Genomic DNA, 16,111 nt, shown 5'->3' with positions numbered 1-16,111 from the left:
GAAAGTTTTTATGTTACTTTTCTTCCATGGTTTTCCTGGGGAGAAAGCAGACTGCTGCCACCCTTCCCTCAGGAAGGAAGGAAGAGCTCTTCCACTCTGTATCATCCCCTAGTGAAGATGTGGGTTCAGAACGCTTCAGGCAGAGCAGGGATGTGAACTGGTTCTCCCACATCCTCAGTCAATATCCCATCCACCTGAGCACTGGGTAGAGAGGGGTAATTTCTCCTCCTGGTCTGTGAATCTAGACTTTTGTTTCTAAAATTATTCACGAAAAGTGAGAGGTGCTGAAATATTTCAGAAATGTCAAAAGAAGCTGTCTTAGTCTGCCCTACGTCTGCTTTTTTTGTTGTTGTTTCGTTTTGTTTTGTTTTAAGAAGTAATGCACAGAGGATCTTTTGGCCATTTTCTATATTCAAGATAGCAAGTCCAGCTGCTCAAAATGATTCTTTCCCAGATGGTGAAACCCCAGTGTCCCCATCAGGGCACAAGTAGTTTATTGTCACATTCCTTTGGAGTAAGTGCACACGTCCTTATCAGTAGTACTGCTGTCATGCCTCAGAGACAATTACAAGACTTGCAGTCATCTCTGTTTGTTCCTTGACTCTTCCTGTACTGAGTTCAAGAAATGTATTCAGCACAAGTGTTTTTCTCTGCCTCGCCAGAGCAGTGGGCCATCAGCTCCAGGCCTGCTAGAACCAGTCCTCCTTTAATCACCTGCTTGCCATCACCCTCTGGTATCTTCATGCAGCACCTGGTGGAGGTTCCTCCTTTGATAGCTTTGCATTCAGATTCCATTGCTGGAAGCTAATTCTCAACCAAGGTAAGTATCCATTGCCAAACCAAGGTAAGTATCTGTGTATCCTGAAAGTATAAAGCCTCATGTTTTAGTATTCTTTCTTTTTTTTTCCTTTTTTTTTTTTTTCCCCAGAAAATAAATAAATAAATAAATAAAATGAAATCCAGCAATTCCCTTTTACTTGCCTACGGAAGCTAAACTTCTAATTTACTTCTTTAAGAATGAAGAATGTAATTTTACTGTGGTCTATTTTACTATAGAAAATAGACCCATATGTTACTAATGTTACTCTTCTCTATTCCCTTTTTTAAAAAATAGCTTGTACACCTAGGTATAAATGTAGCCAGTGTAAAGCCAAAGTACATTAAAGTAGATTTTTTGGTTGTTAACACATTTCTGAAGCACAGAAAATAATTAATACATTGACAATAGAAAGCAACACCATCACTAACTTTAATAAAAAGGGAAAATCAGATTTAAAAATTGTACAGTGTAATGTAATATTAAAATAAAAATATTTATACTGTAAATTTATATATAATTGTGATCACATGAACCCACTTTATTAGAATCATGGAATGGCTCGGGAAGGGACCTTAAAGATCATCTAGCCCCACCCCCCCCTGCCACAGGCAGGGACACCACCCACTAGATGAGGTTACCTCATCTAACCTGGTCTCGAACACCTCCAGGGATGGGTCATCCACAGCCTCTCTGGGCAACCTGTTCCAGTGCCTCACCACCCTCTGAGTGATGAATTTTCTCCTGATGTCTAGTCTAAATCTACCCTCTTTTAGTTTAAGACCATTCTCCCTTGTCCTGTCATTATCTGAATGAGCACAAAGTTACTCTCCATCTTTTTCTAAGCCCCCTTTCAGTACTGAAAGGCTGCAATGAGGTCTCCCTCATTCTCTCTTCTCCAGGCTGAACAGCCCCAGCTGTCTCAGACTCTATTCATAGGAGAGGTTCTCCAGCCTCTGACCATCTTTGCAGCCCTCCTCTGGACTCACTCTAACAGACCCACATCCTTCTTGTGCTGGGGGGCCCAGACCTGGACGCAGTGCTCCAGGTGGGGCCTCACGAGGGCAGAGCAAAGGGGCACAATCCTCTCCCTTGCCCTGCTGGCCACCCCTCTGTTGATGCAGCCCAGGCTGCAATTGACCTTCTGGGCTGCAGGCACACACTGCTGGCTCATGTCCAGCTTTTCACCCACCAGAACCCCCAAGTCCTTCTCAGCAGGGCTGCTCTCAGTGAGTTCTCCCAGTCTGTGCTCCTGTCTGGGGTTGCCCCCACCCAGGACATCAGTTATAGAAAGAATTCCTAAGAACCAGCAAGCATCAGTGATAACATTATTCAAATAGTAACTTTAAATTATTGTTCAGAGGGAATATATTTCAAATAAGAACTCTGCATTTTTTTCTCCAATTTTCCAATTCTACAGATTTCTGGATCACATATGCACTTATGTTTTGACTGTGTATCCTACACTGCTGCATCCATAGACTCAGGGCTGGGGACAGTGGGGTTGATGCCACAGCAGTATCCGTCAGGCATTCTCCAAATGCCCCCAGCCTTATGTTGCTCCAATACTCCTAGTCTGCTGAAGAGGCTCCCTCAGTGCCCTCCTAGAATCACGCCACACACAGAAGACTGGCTCATGCTTTTCCTCTTAATTCTGTGCTTCCACAAATCCTACACAGCGTAAAAGTGGATGGAGCATTAACCACTGTGTAGGCTGCCCCTCTTGCAAGAAGTTCCCAGTAGCTATCAATTTATTCTCCTCTATTTAAACTGTCTTAATTGTTCTTATGTGGACCTGCATATAAAACCAGAAGCATTTCAGAAAGCTAAAATAGAGTCCCAGCACTAAGCCTTCTTTATAATTCAAATTTAGCTTCCTGGATCAGTTCTGTGAATATGAAATGTAATCACCTCTATGGGAAGCAGATTTCCGGATGCTTTCCAAGGTAAAGTGAAATTAATATATTTTTCTAATTAACCTGTGCTCATTTTCTTTGCAGTTTGAAAATTTAATGAAAATCATAACTATATCACCAGGCTTCTCTTTACTTTAAGAAAAAAATTAAAATTCTCCTTTCGTAATACTCCTGTATTTTAAGTAAAAAATAAATAAAAAAATCTGCAACATTTTGACAATAAAATACCCACTGGCATGTAAATCTAGCAATGGAAGATCTGAACTAGACTGCAGTTCTTTTATGCACTTACTGAAAAATAACAATACTGAAAAAGCTGGACCTTTGCTTGCAATCTGCAACCCACTTGCGAGATGTGTGCAATGCGGTATCTGACTGCATAGCTAAGAGTAAAGTTAAAAAGGGATGTTTTTACAGTCAATAATAATGGCAGGCTTTTGTTTGGACTTTTCTGTTTTGTCTTGATAATTGCAGCTTTATAAAGAACTTTATCAGAAAGGCAGACTGATGCCATGCTCCGTGATTAGCTATGAAATAATCTTTTTGGCAGGATTGACAGAGTGCTGATAAGAACCTGTTACATGCCCTGCTGGACAAAGTGGCACATGTCACCGAATTCTCATTAGGATGAAATCTTGACCCTGCCCAAGTCCGTGTGATTTGTCACTGGTTTAACTGCAGCCGCAATTACCTTCTTAGCGTTTATGAACATCCTCAGAGATCACAATTAGCTGCTTCTAGCCAAGTCAAACAAGGAAACAGCTTTACTGCAGATGTCCCTGCTACGATCCTGGGAGGAGTGGTTTTGCCTCTGTTGTTTCCAACTGCGCTTAGAGGAGAGAATCAAAGTGCTTCGGGTGTTGTGCAGCGCTCGGGCAGAGTCACAGGGCAATGCTCTGCCACTGCCCCACCAGCACTGCCCCTCCTTGGAGGTGACCCTTTGGCCAGACTTGCAGGTGAGGCAGGAAGGAATAACGGTGTCCTGACACTGCGTCCCCAGCTCTTCAGCAGGAGATAAAAACCCCAAAAACCTGGCTCCATCAGCTCTGCTGCTGGCAGGTTCTGTCCTGCCCTGGTGATGCATTTCCCTCCCAAAATGCCGGAAACCACGCTCAGCATGGAGGCGGGATGAGCAGCCCCAGGAAGGCAGAATAAAGGCTTTGTAGGGCCGCATGCTTCCAGTGGACACCAGCCTGCTGGCATCCATTTATCATAGAATCATTAAGGCTGGAAAAGCCCTCCATGATTATCTGGTCCAACCATCCCTGTACCACCAATGTCACCCACTGAACCACGTCCCTAAGCACCACGTCCAACCTTTCCCTGAACACCCCCAGGGACGTAGACTCCACCACCTCCCTGGGCAACCCGTCCCAGTGCCTGACTGCTCTTTGTGGGAAGAAATGTCTCCTCATTTCCAACCTGAACCTCCCCTGGTGCATCTTGAGGCCATTTTATCACTAGTTATCTGTAAGAAAAGGCTGACCCCAGCTCTGCACACCTTCCTTTCAGGTAGCTGTAGACAGCAATGAGGTCTCCCCTGAGCCTTCTCTTCTCCGGAGCAAACACCCCCAGTTCCCTCAGCTGCTCCCCATAGGACTTGTGCTCCAGGCCCTTCACCAGCTTCGTAGCCCTGCTCTGGACATGGTCGATGTCCTTCTTGTAGTGAGGGGCCCAAAGCTGAGCACAGCACCCGAGGTGCGCCCTCACCAGAGCAGAGCACAGGGGGACGATCACCTCCCCGCTCCTGCTGGCTGCACTATCCCTGACACACCCCAGGATGCGTTTTCACAGGATCATCGGAAGAGGCAGGCGCCTCGGCGGCTACGTGACGTGACGCGACGATACACCACGACACGTCACGATACGCGGCGACATGTCGCGACATGTCCCAACCCTCCCAGCTCAGGAGGAGGCTGTGGATCCCCCCAGGACTCCAACCCCCGGCATGCCGAGCGGGCCGGGGTGGGGCAGCGCATGCGGGGCGGGCGGCAGCTGCCGGCTCAGCCCTCGCTCGGCCGGGCTGCGCGCCGCGGAGCAGCGGGACCACCATGGAGGCCGCGCCCCGGCCCCGGCCACAGCCCCAGCCCCAGCCCGGCGGGGCCGCCGCCGCCGCTGCCCCCCCGGCCCCGCAGCCCCCGGAGCAGGAGCGCAAGCTGGAGCAGGAGAAGCTGTCCGGGGTGGTGAAGAGCGTCCACCGCAGGCTGCGCAAGAAGTACCGGGAAGGTAACCGCGGGGCAGCAGCAGCAGCAGGAGGAGGAGGAGGAGGAGGAGGAAGATGAAGGACAAGGGGGGGGGGTCCCCGCTGGCAGCTCGGCGCCCCCCTCGTCCCCCGCTGCCCGAGGGGGTGTGGCGGGGAGCGGGGGGCGGCGGCGGCCCGGAGCGGCTCCCGCTGGCTTCCTGCTCCTCCCCGGCAATGAGGAGGAGGAGGAGGAGGAGGAGGAGGGCGCCTTCGGCCTCGGTGGGCAGCGCCGGTAATGCTGCCAGGTGAAGGGGGCGCGCCCGGCCGCGGAGCTTGGTGTCCTGGGGGGTGGTAGCCCCAAAAGGGGGGCTTGCTGCGGGCTGGGGCGGGCTGCGGGGAGGATTTGGGGCTGTCGGCAGGTCCTGGGTGCCCGGGGGAGCCCCTGGTGCCGCGGGGGGCCCCGCTCTTTGTTATCCCGGCTGCCTCCTTCGGCCCCGGGGAGGGGGTCGGGCTGGGGCACGGCGTTGTGGCGGGGGTGGTGCCGGCCCTTGGGGATCTGCCCGGGCGGCGGGGTTGTGGTGGTGGCTTTGGGGTGCCTCAAACATCGCAGGAACGTCTGGAGATGAGCGTCAAGAGTTGAGATTTATTTTTCTGGGATTTGCAGCCTCTTCAGGATGACTTCAGTGATCTCTCCGACCTTCCTTGTAGCGCAGGTTACAAGAAATTCATTCATTCATTCTGTCAGGGCGTCCACCACACGCCAGTGACTGGCAAACAGCTGGTTGCATTCCTCCAGGAGGACACCTGTAAAACAGGGACGTTTCCTCTCCTGGCACTGGTCCTCGTGTCCCTTTGAGGTCTGTGTGTGGCACTTCTGTTAAAGCAACGAGGTCAGGCTGCTTGCTGGGCTCTAGGAGTCTCCCCAGGACCCCGACCATGGGACTTGAGCACAGATACTTACCTGTGTAGGCACTGGTCAAGAGTTGCTGTTTATTTTGGCCTTAGTGTGAGCCAAAACCGAAGGGAGGCTCTCCCGTGTTCCCGTGCCATTTGGGTGAGGGAACACGGCGCGTTCAGACCTTGCAGCCCTGGCAGAGGGGTCCGGCTTCTAGCAGGTCGCATTTCTCTGTTACTTCACAGCGCCTGCAGGTTAAAAAAGGCAAACATTGTCACTGTGAACTCTAAGAAATGCAAGCAGCCTCCGTAATACCTGAATTGCTTCAGATGGAAGCCTAAATCACATGGAAGTCAGCATAAGCACACAGCTCAGCAAAGAGCAAGTTAGTATGCAAAGCTTAGTTGGGTTTTGTCTTCAGCTGAATGTAATTGGTTAACAGAAAGGGGAAAAACAGTACTCTAATTTACTTCATAGGCCGTGTAAGTCACGTTAGAAACTTTACAGTAATCTTCTAGTCATGCTAATTTAGCAATGTTGTTTGTATCTTTAAAGAGAAGCTTTAAAAACAGGTAGTTAATCATGTCACTTCTGTACAGCAAGGAGATTTCCGCCCATTACGTGCTTATCCGATGGTTAGGTAGTCTTTACAAGTAACCTGTGATTAATAGTAGCTGTACTTCATACGTTAGGTTAGTTCAATTCCAGAGTTTTATTTTTGGAAGGAGGTTCTGAGTCCTTCTCCCCATGTTTCTCTCTGCTTCTAAAAGCAGACTTGAGAATTTCCTTCTGAAATGCCTTTGTTTTATTTTCTAATACTCTGCTGCGCTGACTGGCAAGCGCATTACTGTGACAAAATCAAAGTTGTCGGATTGCTAAAGAAGCAAAAAAGCAGTAAATCAGCTGAAATTTCTTGGTAAAATTTGAGTGGTAACTTGAGTGTATGAAGGAAACAAGGTTAAAAAGCAGTATCCTTGGTTATATCCACAAGGAAAGTCTCTTGACTCCCCAGTACAGTGCTCCCACCTCCGTATGAAGCAGTAACAGAGCTATCTGTGTTATTCCAGGGTCTCACATTGTCTCTTTTTAATTTATGCTGACTACTCTCACATTTACTGGAGTTCTGTGAAGCTGGTTTCTATTTCATCTAAATAAGCAAACAGCGCTAGAATTGCTGTTGCATGGACTTCAGTGCTTTGTATTAATTTTGTTGATGGAAAAAAACATGCTGAATGCCTTTCTGCAAGGTATATGATTATGTTGCATAGGGTCTAGGAAACCACTTGAAACTGTAATATGGTCATAAGTTACTGTGTTCTGTTAGAAGTGTTGGAGAGGAGTAGATGCATCCTTGAGATTCAGAGATGTTTGTGGATAGAAGTTATATAGGCTTGATTTTTAATAGCTGATTACTTTGAGAATTCATTTACCTTTCTGGTGTTAGCATGGCCTGTGATTCTGTAACGATAAGTCCATGTATTAACTGACTTGATTATAACTGGCATCTTTACTCGTGGTTTATTTCCCACAATCGTTCCCCTTTCTTTTTCTGGAAAATGAGCCGGTACAAAACTGAGAGCAGCGTGCTTCAAAACTGCAAGCTAACACTTCTCTGAAGGAGTCACAAACTTGTCAAAGTGCAAGTGCAGTGTTGTTTAACCAGGACCTCATCACGTCTTACTGCTATTTCTAAGGAATCACTAGAGAAAAGTTTATGAGAAATGTTGATTGACAGATTTTTTCTTAAGGAAAAACCGTGAACTCTTGACGCTCTCTTGAAGAACTCTTATCAAAGCTGAATCTTGGCTTCTTTTTTAATTTCTGCCTTTCTTTGAACTATCTTTACCCTTATGTTTGGTGGATGGGTTTTGTATGTGCTTCTGTACCGTGGCTAATGCAATGTCTTGGTCCCAGACCATGCCAGTCTATTCATGACCAAGAATTTTCCATGTTTGAAGTGGTTCAGCTTAAATTCTTTTAAGCTTGTGTAAAAGTGCGTTTTCTTTCTTGAATAATTTTAACTTTTGTGCTGTGTGACCAGTACTTACCTTTTCCTGTTTTCTGGGTATTACTAATCTAGTGTGACTTCGAGTGGAAATACTGATTCTTTCTTTTCTTTCATCTCCGTTTCTTTTCATCTTTTTCAATTTCCTTCCCTTTCCCTTACACTCTCTCTGATGTTAATGAGTAAATAAAGAAGGGGAAGCTTGTAAACATAAGTACCATGGCAGACTTGGTATTTTGGGATTGCAGGATACTCTTACTGTGGATCCTAAGGCACTATTGTGTGTCTTCTGTATTTTTAGATGTTTTCATGAAGTTTTACAAAACAGTGTGGCTTTTCTTAGTGTGGAGAAAATAAAATATTTGAATTATTGAAGGACCTTTTCCACGGTAAGTAAATGTGTCAACTAAATTAGCTAATCATTAATAAGTTGTCAGACTCCTTTAAGGCAGCGGTAGGCACAGACAAAACCCGTCTAGTGGTTCCTAAAAATACCTCATTCTTCAGGTTAGCCTATAAGCATTGTCTTCATAAAGAAAACATTCTGAAGTGAGAACAAACATGCTGAGGTGTGAAGTGTTCGCTTAGGAATATGTCTCATTAGTGTAGAGCTCACGTTTTTCTGGAGTCCTGTTTCCTACCCGACTGGATTCGCTGAGCCCTAATTGCTCTACACACCAGGGTGAGATCCACAAGCCGAAACAACAGCTCTCCAGCGTTTTGTTCGTCACTTACAAGAAACTTTGGGGTTCTGGACACTTGACACGAGCACTTAGAAAGTACACAAATTAGGGTTTTTCATGAAACATGAATTTGGTCTTCTCATACTAGCCTCTTGCAGAATGGGTATGGCGGAGCAGTTTTGGGGTTAGTCTCTTGCTCTTGGCTCGGTTGCCTGGTACCACAGGTGACCCCAAATTTGTGTAGGGTTTCCCAGTATGCACCTTTTAGGCACCTGCAGCCCTGAGCTGGAGCATGCATCGGCTGCAGTATGTTGGTGTCTGTCAAGCCCAAGAGTCAGGTTGTTAAAGCAGACTTAGTAGTTTGTAGGGAACTAAACATGATTTATTGAACGTGTGCAGTGTGCTTTTGGTTTTTGTTTACAGTTGCTCCTAATAGCCAAGTAGGGTTAATTTTTACTGTGGTATAAAAATCCCTTCCTTGTACAGAAGCAGCCTGTTTTTTTCTGTGAGTTGTTTATTACCTCTGTAATCGTGCAGGCCTCTATTTATCAAGTAAACATTTTCTGTACAGCCTGACACTTGGTTACAGAGGGTTTTATATATAGTTTGGAAAGATGTTTTGCAACAGCCTCTGCTTCTCACTGGAAACCCTGTATTTAATATAAGTGGAAAAACTTTGAGGTATCTTTAAAGGTGTTTGGTGAACACCCAGGAAAATGTTTCATAAGTGTTTTATTTATCTTTACACCTCTTGAGGCTGTTTAGTCTTTGAATCACACGGTATTGATACTAGTCTTGCTAAGTATTATTTGCTGCATCACAGAAGCTGATAGCAACATTTCGAGGTGGTAGTCTGATTCCTTATATATATAAATGAGGCTTTGAAGGAATAGGTTATAACTTTATTAAGAGGTTTTAGAACTCCAGAAAATGTGGAAGACTTTTGACAGCCATGCCCTACAATAGTAGGTAGCCTGAGTAGGTAAGTGGCGTAGACACTGATGTGAGAAATGTTGTTCTGAAGTCAGCTGCTTTATGGTCTCTTCCTCTCCTGTTTTTCATGAAAAACCTTGAGAGAGCTGAAGTTCTTCCCGATCTGAAACAGGAAACATTTTGAAATAGTGACATTTTTCACAGGGCAGGAAAACCTTTTTACTGAGCTCTATGTGGTATGCTAACAGTTGTTACTCCTCTCTAATGAAAACTTATGTTTATTTCTACAGTAAACCAGTTGTATATATAGTAAGGTCCATTTGCTTTTCCCCCCTTGCATTAATGTCCTGGAGAAGGGAAACATTTGGAAATACCGTTACATTTTCAAACAAACTACTTTTCTTTTTATTATAAATGAAAATTGATGGTGTTTTACGATGTAGGCATTAAGATATGATTGTCCTCACAGTTTGCACACCACAGTTTGAGCAAACATTTCATTAAAAATCCCATCTTATTTTACAGGCTGATGGGGAGTTCAGTAAAATTCCTGGTATCATTTGGCTAGCCCACAAATCTTGAATGCCCACTGGCTACAGCACAGACTTGCACTCGCTGCACGAACAGCTATGTGTAACCTCCTCCCCAGCTCCTTTTATTGCTTTTGCAGGAAAACAACGTTCCTGTTGCAGGGTCAGCATGATGAAATCCGTACCTGTGCCTCAGCTGCTTCAGTTTTTTGCTCCCACGTTTACATAAATCCCCTGAAATCAGTTTTACATTAATGTGTTTGCCTCCTTGGTGTCCTTAGGGTGCAGCACACAGTCATCCCTCAAAGCCAGGTTTGGGGAGGAGAGGGGGTGATCCTGCCAAGCAGAGTCGATTCAACACCTGGGGGCAGTAATTGCTTCAGCTATCATGAACGGGCTCCCCGCTGGCTGTGTGACAGCCATCAGTCTTTAAAGTGATTTGTAGCAGGTTGGAGACACAAATCATTCTTCAGGGTGATGTGAGCTGGCCCACAAGAGGTGCTTTAAATAGCAGGTGAGTTGTACCCTAGACGTCTGCTTAGTGTGAACAGATAGATAGTAGGTTCAAACACAAGATTTTTACCAGCTGCAGATACCTTGTCAGGTAGATTTCATATTTATATAGATAGATATCAATATATTGTTTTGTAAATGTGTGTGTGTGTATACATACGCGAGATTTTTGCACTTTAAAAGAAGATTTAATTGTGAAATATTTCAGGTAAGTCCTAAGAAATGTAAAGTAAATGCTAGTCAGACAAGAGAAGAAATACTAGCTTAAATTGCCTGAACTTTGTCCGAGTTGAAGTTCATGCTCAGTATCTAGACACGTAAAATTGGACAACGTCGAAGCCAAAAATACCTAATGTCTTTCAGATGTTGTTTTAGTTAGACAGATGTTAGTAGGTTTCTGGTTTATCTCGTATATTCTGAAAGTAGTAAATAGCAGAGCATTAGCTAACATTCCTCGTGTAATTAATCACTGCCATAGCATCCAGAGATGTAGTGGTACAACTAAATTCCAACTGGTGAGTCTCTGTTAATAAAGAAATAATGTCCTGTGAAGTATTCATAGGAATCTGATTTCAGTTTTTGCCTAGTGGACAGTGTAGGATTTCTCCCATTTACCAGTTGGCATGATTTAGAAGCTTCTTTACTGTTTCCAGCAAGTACGTGAGAGGCAGAGGGTTTAAGAGAGCCTGTAAGAGGCTAAAATGAGATGGATTTTTTTCATTCCACAGAGCATTGCCATCAACAACAACAAAAAAGAAAGCTCAGAGATCTTGCTAGGCGTTGCTATGGCTAGCAGCCTGTCATCTCAAGTTATCCAGCATTGTCATGGACACTTGTTAAATGTAGGCATGGGTTTTCTTTTAACAATGAGCAATTCAAAGAGTTTTATTAACACAACTATACAAATATGAGCACGTCACTTTTGTTTCTGTCTCTCATTGTTAGTCAATGCTTTAAGCTTATTTTTTTCCCTCCTGGAGGAGCCAACAGAGGTGTGTGCAGCAAGGTTTTGTGCTGTTAATTAGATGCAATCCACCCCCTTTGCATCTACCTCTGGGTTTTGCATTACCAGTTGATACTAGGATGCAGGTGGTCAAGACTTAAAACCCTTGTTTTTGTCTTTTTTTCTTTTGCTTTATTGCAGCTACTAATTAAAATTATAACTTTCCAAACAAAGAAAACTGGAATTAGAAGGGCCATTATTTTCAAGTCCTAAAAAAAAATATTTTGGGGAGTAAGGGAGGTGGATTAAGATGTAAAATGACATTGCATCTAGCTGAATCTTAAGTGCATGGTATCAGTTAAATCAAGTAATGCAGGTGATGCATTCTAGTTTGGTGGTGAATGAAGTATCTTGGGTTTGTTTTTGAGGTACTGCAGCCATCTCTGTTTGGCAGTTTTTCTGAAGTGCAGTGAGGGAATTAAGGAAAATCGTAACTACAAAAGCTACCCCCTGGGTGCAGATTGTGCATTTAGCTTCATATGGCATAACTATTTTATCACTGGATAAAACAGAATGATTCAGATCAGTTGTTTGGGTTTTTGTCCCATGCCAAAGTGATAAATACTGTTTTTAGCGAAACTGATCTCTCTTCTATAGAGAACTGTCTTGAAAAGACAAATTGATTTGATTTATTCTGTCAGAAGTCTTAGCTGAATAAGAAGAATTGACTAATTTTTCTATAAGAAACATCTTTTAAAAGTTTAACAAAACCAACAACAAAATAAAATCTGGGGTAGAAGGAAGCTGAATTTTGGGGAGTCCTTACCATATAATTGTATAATTCTTCCTTCTTTATTAAAAATGTCTTCAGTTGTTAAAACTTACAGCTAACGTTAGCTGTCTATTGCTGTTCCCCACAATTAAAACTCTCTCATAATTAGGGTTATTTTAAAAAATAACTCGTACATGATGGGCTTGTTCTCTGAGACAGGCTTCAGTGAGTGCTGCCTTTGGGGGCGTGTGTGGCTGCTCTGCGTGCAGGAGTCGTGTGGGTGGATTTGGGGGGTTCGTCTGCCCTAGGTAAACGTGACTGCTTTTTTGGTTTTCTTCTCGAAAAGGTCGGGCTGTGAAGAACCACCGAGTTGGTCACTCATTTCTTCATTGACTGAATTGCTAGAAAGAGGTGGGCTTGGCCTTGTTTTGTTTTTAAAGGAGGAGTTAATCTTTTAGGTGAAGAGATTTTGGATAGAGAGGAGAGCAGACATGAAATACCTTCAAAGTAATTGCACTGTGGTGATTTGATAGGTATGTGAAACTTCTGTTATGCACCGGCCTTATAAATCAGAGGCTTTTCAGATGGATTTTGGCTTAACTGGTTCCTTTATGGAGATCTGAGATGCGTAAAGATCTCTGAAGAGCCGGTGCTCAAAACAGGTTTTAAATTGCATAAAAAGTAATCATCAAGTGCCTAGTAAATATGTTGAGTAGCCTTAAACTTTGTCATGGTATGGTCATGAGAACCTGAGATGAAAAGTCTAATGCACTAAGCCAAATATTAAGATGTGACAAAAGATGTGAGGCTTTTTTTTTTTTTGATCCTTTAGATCAGCTACCACGGACTTAAATTTAATTTATGGACTTAGTGATTGCTTAACAGAAGATTTTTTTATTTTTTTTTTTAGTAAGCATTAGTTTTGCTGTGGAACCTTCCTGTACATTTTACAGTCTTTTTGGTTACACAAGCAATGATTCACAAATAAATGTTTAACTGCACCAGATTTAATGCCGTATTTCCACATGGATTATAAAGCTGTTTGAAAATATTAATACACAGCTCTGCTGTGTTCTGGGTACCACTTGAAAATCAGATATTGCAAGACCTGTTGTAGTCACTACCTTAAAATCTGTCAGCAGATAGGAATCGCTGTTTGCATTTCCAACTCAGGCAGGATTGGAGCATGATGCTGGAATTCGAGTTCCTGTAAATTTGCCTAATGCGCCTGTCTGTGCTTTCTCAAAACTCATGCTGGAGAAGAATGTGGAAAACAAGCCGAAATAACTCCCTGCCAGGGTACTTGCTCAAGGGAAGCTGAACCTCAAATGCTTCTTTGAAAGGCACTGCACGGTGATGTCAGTCTCTTCAGAAAACCTTTTGTCTGCGGTTGTTCTGGAAAAGGGCAGACAAATGGTCGTCATATCAAACCCGGTGAGTCAAAGGCAGGTGCTTAGACAAGAATATAGGACAAGTGCTGCAGAAGTATCTCCCTGCACTTGCTCACTGTGCTGTTGTTCAGTGATTTCATGGTCTAGGAACTCTAGGAAGCCACATCTTTGAAGTTTGTCATGGATTTTTTTTTCCCTTAGTTTGCCAAGCTATGCGAACTTTAAGCTAAATTATGCATTTTATGAGGAAACAACTTTATGCATAGAAGCTGCCCTTTTATGCGTTACCCGGATGTCTCCTCATCTTGGAACAACAAAGCCTTGTTTTATATTGAACTTTTCCATTTTGCTCATGATCATGAGGAGTCCTATTCTGCTTTCATCCATCCCTTTCCTGTGGCTGCAAGGTGTTGCACAGGCAGAAACCGTGCCGTATCTATCCTGTGTTGCCATTTTCCCTACTTTCAGAGATACTTTACTGACAGATGAGGACAAACCAGAAGTGCTCACGGAATTGATTTGATATAGGATGTGTGATGGAATTATTTTGTGATGAATTTTTCATGTTGGTTCTCCATGTCTCTTCTAATAGTCTGTATCTTTCAGTTTTATTTTCTTCTCTCAGTGCTAAAACTTGTTACTGCCATAGGCAATTTTATTGTAACCCAAAGTTCACATCCTGGGGTGCTGGTAGTCAGCTCCAGGTCTGCTTCTGTATACCTAAATTCAAGACTCCTTGTCTGTAGACTCAAACTTTTTTGTTTCTATTTAGCCTGTTTTCCTTGAACAAAGCTCTCTCAACTGTGTGTCATTCAGGCATTTTACAGTTACCTGGCTCATGCAGTAAGGTTCAGTGCCTTGTGGCAGAAAACCCATGGAACTATCTAAATTGCATCCCAATTAAGCAGCTATTAAGAGTATACTTTGGACCGGGCTGGGGCTTTCTGCCTTGATGCTGTGTATATTCAGCACTTCTGATGTAAGAAATCAAGTGCCCTAGAGTCGTGCTCGTTTTGCCCTCTTTGCTGGGAGGAGGCTGTCTGTACCATTTCTTGCTCTCAGTGCTAGAGTTTGTCCTGTCCTGCCTGACTGATTCCACACGAGGCCCTTTCCTATAGAGCAGCTCTCCCCAGATTTGCATTGTTTGGGAAATATGAGGGTTTCCTCTCACCTATCCTGTTAAATAAAACAGTATCACATCTACTCCTAGACTTCCATCTTGACTGCCATCTCATCCAAGGCGATGTAAACACCTAATTTGAAGGATGACTCATTTTGATGATTGCATGAGTGTGCTGATGATTATTTTTGAAGAAGAGAAAATAGTTGTGACATCCCTAAACCAAACTTACACAGGCAGAAACCTGGATGTCTGCCTTAGATCTTTTGAGTGTGCAGCTGTCTGTCATACCCAGTCATGCTGGAACTGGAGGACAGATGGGGAGAGCAGTTATTACTGCTTTGTACAAACGCAAAAAGAAAATAAAAGTTGGGACAGGAAGAAATCTATTGCTGCTAATTAGAACAAAGCACATCAAAGGAGTTCTCGTAAATGGGTGAAAAACAAATCTCTTACTGATATGAGGACAAGTCATACTGTAAGCTACTTTCAGTCTGTAGCAGAGATAGCTGGCTTATGCTTGGATACACTTTGTAAATATTTCTTTCTCATAGTAAGGTGCTGCGAAAACTGGTTTTGGAACCGTGTTGTTAAAAGCATGTTGCTTGTCAGTCAAATCTTAAAATATAGCTCTACTCTTAATAACTTGCGGTTATCTGCATCAGCTTATAGACGCAAAATTGGCAGATAAATATTCTGCAGATCTACATAAATTTATACCAGGTGTGTGCACACATTCCTGATTAAGAAACACAAAATGAATTAGTGAGGACTGTACTAGTGAGCATGTTTTTCTTCTCCTTCGTAGTGTAGAAGTGTCCTTTAGTAAAAAGTATACCAAGATTTTTCATGCTGTAGAAACCTCAGCAGGAATTGTGGCTTGCTACCAGTGGCATTTACCTTGTTTTTGTTTGACAGTATATTATGTAAAGCAAGCTTGAAGAAGTAGGTGCTTCCCAGCAAAAGTGGGAAAATCATGATGTTTAATTACTTTGAAGTGTCAGAATTTAACCTGCAAGTCTTCTTTTTCAGCAAGGTGAGGAAAGTGAAAATAAGCCTGTCCCTGGATGTTGGCAGGCAAATTTATCTGATTTTTTTGACTGTAGTCAGTTTGATTCTTCTGCACTGTCACCTAGACGTGAATTGGGTAAGACTGACTGCATAGGCAGACATTCATGAAGGCTTGAATTCCTTTTCCAATGTATCCAGAGAAATCTATAGCCTTGAATAAACCTTCAGTTAGGCAGTTTTACATGTAACATCACCCAGGGTAGTTGCAGTGAACAGGAATGTGACTACAAAGCCTTTCAGTCTTTAATTTCTAAAACTGTTTGTCAAGTTTAATAGTTATGCACAGAAACCTGAAAGCAGAACTTCCTGGGAACTTTAATTTCACAGAACAAACTGAACA

The 16,111-nt window shown here is 43.4% G+C and overlaps 1 protein-coding gene across 3 annotated transcripts in view; it reads left to right on the top strand.

The window, feature by feature from the left end:
• Positions 1–4,704: 4,704 nt before the first annotated feature.
• Positions 4,705–16,111, top strand: part of SAMTOR (S-adenosylmethionine sensor upstream of mTORC1) — a 33,346-nt gene continuing 21,939 nt past the window's right edge. Inside the window, exon 1 of one of the 3 annotated variants that reach the window (XM_068669496.1) lies at positions 4,705–4,959. In XM_068669496.1, coding sequence (XP_068525597.1) covers positions 4,785–4,959 — 175 coding nt within the window. In that variant the 5' untranslated portion in view covers positions 4,705–4,784. Of the gene's footprint in view, positions 4,960–4,990; positions 5,221–16,111 lie in introns of those variants that run through there. The other 2 variants (XM_068669497.1, XM_068669499.1) reach the window with 2 other exon arrangements.

The sequence above is a fragment of the Anas acuta genome, chromosome 1 (assembly GCF_963932015.1).
Source record: "Anas acuta chromosome 1, bAnaAcu1.1, whole genome shotgun sequence".
Lineage (NCBI taxonomy): Eukaryota > Metazoa > Chordata > Aves > Anseriformes > Anatidae > Anas > Anas acuta.
Note: the sequence above shows the minus strand (reverse complement) of the source record. Positions and strands in the feature narration are given on the sequence as shown.